Genomic DNA, 6,448 nt, shown 5'->3' on the forward strand with positions numbered 1-6,448 from the left:
CTGCCTCTGCCTCCCAAGTGCTGGGATTAAAGGCGTGTGCCACCACCGCCCGGCTTGTTTTGTTTTTTAAAGAAGATTTATTTATTTATTATGTACACAGTGTTCTGCCATGACCCTTTCATGCCTTCAAAACCAGTACTATCTGGTTGACTATCATCACACATTACCAAGTCCCACCTCAGCACCAGGTACAACCTTAACAGTCTCTGGAACACAGCTTCTTTGTGCTCTCAGAAAACACTTTCCAGAAGATGTCACCTCAGTGATGCTGGTCTCTTCTTAATCACCACTCATTTCTTAGCTCCAGCTAACCAGCTTGCTATGCTTGATCAAAATGCTCTTCATGAGACTAAAGCAGAAAGCAGTGTCTCTGCCGGGCCTTTTGGAGACTTCCTTTGTCAATGAAGTAACAGAAATCTCTTTTTCTTAGCCTCGGGTAGACTCTTCAGACAAGAACAAGAAGCAGCCACATTCTGCACCAAAATATCACAAAAACAGTCTCTTGGCCACATATGAAAATTCTTCTCCTCTAAAACCTGTAGAGCCAGGCTTCCACAGTTTAAGTCGCCCTCAGCAACAAAGTCTTCCATATTCCTACTGGGATGGCCCCTTAAGTCCCACATAAACCATTCCACTGCTTTCCAAATCCAAAGCCCCAAATCCACAGTAGGAGAAAACTGTCTCCCAGGTAGCTAGGAGGAGGGTCTCAAAGCCCACCCCCACCGTGACACAACGCCTCCAGCAAAGCCACATGTCCTAATAGTGCCGCTCCTTGGGCCAAGCATATTCAAACCACCACAGTGGCCATTTTAACAGTACCATCGTCAGCAAAAGTACATACAGGGAAGCTGAGGCAGAGACAGGAGGGCACCTAGTTACAATAAAAAGCTGAATCAAGAGAAGGCAGATCGTGGGCCAGTGTGCTCACCTCTTACTGGGGTGTGGCTCTGCAGATGCCTGTCAACCGGCATGTTTGCTAGCTTGGGGGCTGTCTTGGTGAGCAGGTGAATTGCCATCACGGATACGCTTCAGTAAGAGCCACTGCATCTACTGCCCCAGGCAGTGAACTTGATCTGGAAGAGTGGGAGCCACCAGGGTTGAGGGTGTGCACCGAACTCACCACTCTCTCCCTCTGTCTTTGTAGGGTGAAGTCATAAAGTGGTACGTGTTCCTGATTTCCTTTTGGGGAGAGCAGATTGGCCACAAGGTTAAGAAGATATGTGACTGGTGAGATAGGAGGCTTCATGGCATTGAATTCTTCCCCTTTTCCCCAGTATTGGGAAAGGAACCTGGGCCGTCTCAGACGCTGAGCCAGGTTCTCTACCACTGAGCTACGCCAGGCTCTGATTCTTTTGTTTATTTAATGCATTTAGGACTTGTTAGGTACACTAGCTAGTTAGTTAACTAGTTAGTTTGTTAGTTAAACCATCAGCTTGATACAGTCTATAATCACCTATTGATGGGAATTGGATCCCCTGGAGTGGGAGTTATGGGATGTGAGAGGCTCAAACTACGACCTGAACCCCGGTCATCTCTCCAGCCCCAGTTTGTATCCTTGCAGTAGAATGTTTAGTGTGACAAAGAAAGCCACACCCGCTCAGTGAGGCCCCTTTGCTGCCTTTGCCAGGCTGCTGCAGGGAGGGGCCTGGAGCGTGTTTCCAAGAGGCTCCTGCTCAGCAGGCAGTGTGGGGTGGCTACAGCTTCTCCTCTGTGTGTCCGAGGATGGGGGTCCTGCAGGACAGGCAGCTTCTCCTCTGTGTGTCCAAGGATGGGCTCCTGCAGGACAGGCAGCTTCTCCTCTGTGTGTCCGAGGACGGGGCTCCTGCAGGACAGGCAGCTAGCCTAAATAGTGCCAACCCTGAAACAGTAGCCACCGTGAGCTACAACCCTCCTGCCTCTGCCTCCTGAGTGCCGGATTGCAGGTTGTGCCACCACCATCCTGGCATGTAATTTTAAGGTGTGCTTTTAACCTGCTTGATGGTCCTTAACCTCAGGTGCATTTCAGGAAGGTAGGATTGAGAACAGGCTTCCTGGAGTCATGGTGGGTTTGGATCTGAGAGTGTTTGGGAATCCATTTACTGTATGTCCTACTGAGTTGCATGCAAGTCTTCCCAAAGTGGCTGTGGCTCTATCTTTGCCCTGCCTGGTGCTGGAGGTGGTGTGCCTGGCATGAGTAGAATCTGGGGCTTGCCTTAGAAGCAGCCCTTCTTAACCCTCTGACTGTTGAATTCTGTCCTCTAGTTACCACTGCCACATCTACCCGTATCCAAACTCGGCTGAGGAGCGCAGGGAGATCCAGGAGGGGCTCAATACTCGGATCCAAGACCTTTACACGGTGAGTAAGCCGGAGCTGGAGCGTTGCAAGGCCATCTGCTTTCTCTGTCAACCGGGTATCTGGTTGTGGATGGTCACCACGCATTCCTGCCACTGGAGCATCTTTTTTACAGTCAGTTTCAAGCCAGGGAGTGGCGAAGGGGAAAGCCCTTTGTGTTGTCATTTGGGCAGTGAAGATGAGCTCGAGTGCTGGGGGCCATCCCCTGCCTGTTTGAGATTTGAGTTTCTCTTGATGTCACTGAGGAGTCTAGGTGGAACTGACAGGAAGCGGATTTCCACACAGGAAACCTAAGGGCTGGAAACAGGATTGGAAGTTTTCAGGAATATTGGAGCTAGGCCAGGACGAGGTGAGGTGAGAGTCGCCAGTCAGGCCACCCTTCTGTCTGGCCATCACTGACAGGATGCCTGAGCTCTTCAGTGCTCTTGGGCTCTGTTCTTGGAGGTTGCCTACTATGTTCCCTGGCTGCGCTGGCGGTCTCTGACCATTCCTGGCATTGCTGCCATGGGAGCAGGTGCATGGGATGAACCTCCTTGGGAGAGTTCCCAAAGGTGGTCAGGCCAGTGGGACGAGAACTGGGGGTGTGGCCAGTGGGACAAGAGCTGGGGGTGTGGCCACAAAGCGCGTGCTTGTTTCCACAGGTGCTGCACAAAACGGAGGATTATCTGAGGCAAGTGCTGTGCAAAGCTGCCGAGTCCGTGTGCACCCGTGTAATACAGGTGAGGAAGATGAAAGCCATCTACCACATGCTCAACATGTGCAGCTTTGACGTCACCAACAAGTGCCTCATAGCCGAGGTCTGGTGCCCCGAGGTGGACCTGCCGGGCTTGCGCAGAGCACTGGAGGAAGGCTCGGTAAGGCTCCCTGCCCCATTAGGACCCTCAAACCAAGACCACTCACAGACATAGTGTGTCACGGGTACTGCACACTTGCGACTCCAGGCCTAGGGAAGCTGAGGTGGAGGCTTGGAGAGTTTGAGACTACTAGTCTGAGACCTTGTTTCAAAAAACCCCCCAAAAAACGGAAGAAGTTTTAGAGTGTTGGGAAGGGGCTTGCCCAAAACTGCTTTCAGACTAAAGCTTTGAAGAGTGGGTCTCTTAAAGCTGGAGAGATAATGGCTGCAGTAAGAGCACTGGCTGCTCTTCCAGGGGACCTGGGTTCAATTCTCAGCAACCATATGGTGGCTCACAACTGTCCGTAACTTCAGTTCAATGGGTCTGGAGCCCTCACATAGATAATACAACAGTGCACAATGGGAAGAAAGAGTGGGGAGAATCCTGAACCATGACTCTGATGGCCCCTCCCGCGAGGCATTGCTTCAGTTTTGCTCTGTCTCTGTCACTGGCCAGATAGGAATAGGCCTAAGCATAGGCGTAGGCAGCTTTTCTTTTCCTCTTGCCTTTTTAGATTAAACTCCCCCCTTTTGTTTTTTGTTTGTTTGTTTTGTTTTTTGTTTGTTTTTGTTTTGTTTTGTTTGAGACAGGGTTTCTCTGTGTAGCCTTGGCTGCCTGGAACTCACTCTGTAGACCACACTGGCCTCGAACTCAGAAATCCGTCTGTCTCTGCCTCCCAAGTGTTGGGATTAAAGGCGTGCACCACCACTTCTTTTTTATTTTTAAATGTCTAAAGAACTGTTTTGTTTGGCCTGCAGTTCCACTGGAAAGGGCAAAGGATGGCGGACGGCAGACGGCTGCTTGGCATTGGTTCCCTCTAAACAGCAGATTGTGTGGTGTTCTCTCTGATGAGTGAAATGGCTCTGTTTTTATGACCAGATTCTCTTGCAGGCACACATCTTGGTTTACTAGCTGGTTCTTGGTCAGTCAGGTACTTTCTGGTTACATACACCACTGCATGGAACAGCCCGTGTCTAGCCACATATGTAGCATGTGTGTAGGTCTTTCAGAAGGGTTTCCCCAGCTCTGGCTCTTGCTGAGTAAGGCTGAGTTTCTTCCTGTTTGCTGAAGCTCACCTGTGTACAGGCGAACATACCCTGGGTGTTGATCTGTTTCTCCTCTGTTGTTCATTGTAGCTAGCATGCGTTTTGGGCAAGTGTGAACATTGTAGCTAGTGTGCATTTCCGGGTAGGTGTGAACATTGTAGCTAGCGTGCATTTTGGGCAAGTGTGAACAATGCCCTGAAACTGAGGGAAAGCTGACAGAGAAGGCTCTGCTACAGTGATATAATTTCTTTTTTTTAAATGTTTTCTTTTTGTAAGTTAGGTAATATTGTAGTGGTATCTAACTTCCTCTTTGCTGACTATTTGAAATGACTTTGTTATATAGTGTGTATCTATGTAGGTATTACAGTGCCTGTGGAGGTCAGAGGACAGCTTCCACCATGTGGATCCTGGGGATTGAACTCAAGTCATCAGGCTTGTAGGCAAGCACCTTTACCCACTAAGCCCTCTCACCAGCCCTCTCTTGACCACTTTTAAGAGATAAAGTCCTAGACTTCAGTATTCCTTCTCTCTCTCTTTCTCTCTCTCTCTGCTCTCTTTCTCCCTCTCTCTCTGTCTCTCTCTGTCTCTCTCTCTGTGTCTCTGTCTCTCTCTCTCTGTTTCTCTCTGTCTCTGTCTCTCTCTCTCTGTCTCTCTCTGTCTCTCTATCTCTGTCTCTGCTCTCACTTTCTTTCCTGTATGAGATAAGGTTCTGCTCTGTTGTTGCTATGCTGGCCTCACATTCAAAGATCCTCTGCCCCAAGCTCCCAAATGCTGACCCACAGGCCACATTGCAAGCCTGCAAACATGTCAGGTTTTTATTGCCCTGGGCCTGATTCTGCCTCCATTTTCCTCATCCCAGCTTTTCCTCCTCAGTTCCCAGCTCCGTCCCGCTCTCCTTCTCAGGGTCCCAGCAGCAGCTTCTGTCCTTAGGCCACTGTGCTTGCTCTGCTTGATGTGTAGAGCAGCACCCCACTTCTGTGAGCATGCAGAGCAGAGCACAGCCAGCTGCATGCGTCCTGTGTTGGTCTGTGGCTGTTCCCATGGACAGTCATTCTCCTCTTTCTTTTCTGTGTGGAAGAGAGAGAGCGGAGCTACAATCCCCTCGTTCATGAACACAATTCCTACGAAAGAAACACCGCCCACTCTGATCCGCACCAACAAATTCACTGAAGGTTTCCAGAACATCGTGGATGCCTATGGTGTCGGGAGCTACAGAGAAGTGAACCCAGGTGGGGCATCTGGACGAGCGCAGTCTTGTACTTCCTCAGCTTAGCCTTGGCTTTTGTTGGGTTTCTGAGGCCAGGTCTCACGCAGTAGCCTTGATTGCCCTGACACCATCACAGCAGGGTTGGCCTTACACTTCTGGTGACCCTCCTGAGTGCTGGGCTTACAGGCGTGTGCCACCATGCCTAGCCTTGTTACTGCTTTTTATTGAAGGAACGGAGTAGATGTTTGTCAAACAAGCACACTGCTGTCACTTTGTCAGCTTTGTGTAGCATTTAAATGACCTTACAGTCCTGTTCCGAGAGCTCTGAGAAAGCGTGTGTGTGTGTGTGTGTGTGTGTGTGTGTGTGTGTGTGTGTGTGTGTGTGTGTATGTGTGTGTGTACATGTGTACAGATGTGCACGTATGTACATGCTAGCCTAAGGTCCTGCTGAGAACTTGCCAACCCCTGTTTTTGCAGCTCTCTTTACCATCATCACCTTCCCGTTCCTGTTCGCTGTGATGTTTGGTGACTTTGGGCACGGCTTTGTCATGTTCCTGTTTGCCCTCTTCCTGGTGTTGAATGAGAATCACCCGAGACTAAGGCAGTCACAGGAGGTAACCCTTGAACGCCGCCAGCCTGACAGGGCTTGCATTGTTTGACTGGAGGAGATCTGTGTTGTGTTTGTTGTGCTTTTGGTGGGGAGTGGTTGAGATTCTCTCAGGTAGTCCTGCTGGACTCAAACTTGTTACACATCAAAGGCTGACCTTGAATTTGTGATCCCTTTGCCTCCACTTCCTGAGTACTAGGATTATAGGTGTTTGCCCCAGGTGAGCCCAAGAGCTTTGGGTATAAATGTGCTCCATAGGAGAAGTGCACTTATCTGTGGGTAAGACTCCTGCTGGGCCAGGCAGTGGTGGCACACGCTTTTAATCCCAGCACTTGGGAGGCAGAGGCAGGCGGATTTCTGAGT

At 50.0% G+C, this 6,448-nt stretch overlaps 1 protein-coding gene across 1 annotated transcript in view; it reads left to right on the forward strand.

Moving 5' to 3' along the window:
• The window catches only part of Atp6v0a2 (ATPase H+ transporting V0 subunit a2), a 28,132-nt gene that overhangs the window by 12,664 nt on the left and 9,020 nt on the right, over positions 1 to 6,448 (forward strand). The window contains exons 7-11 of the mRNA XM_031337973.1: positions 1,145 to 1,227; positions 2,242 to 2,335; positions 2,974 to 3,186; positions 5,350 to 5,500; positions 5,956 to 6,092. Coding sequence (XP_031193833.1) covers positions 1,145 to 1,227; positions 2,242 to 2,335; positions 2,974 to 3,186; positions 5,350 to 5,500; positions 5,956 to 6,092 — 678 coding nt within the window. The remainder of the gene's footprint in view (positions 1 to 1,144; positions 1,228 to 2,241; positions 2,336 to 2,973; positions 3,187 to 5,349; positions 5,501 to 5,955; positions 6,093 to 6,448) is intronic.

The sequence above is a fragment of the Mastomys coucha genome, unplaced genomic scaffold (genome assembly GCF_008632895.1).
Source record: "Mastomys coucha isolate ucsf_1 unplaced genomic scaffold, UCSF_Mcou_1 pScaffold22, whole genome shotgun sequence".
Lineage (NCBI taxonomy): Eukaryota > Metazoa > Chordata > Mammalia > Rodentia > Muridae > Mastomys > Mastomys coucha.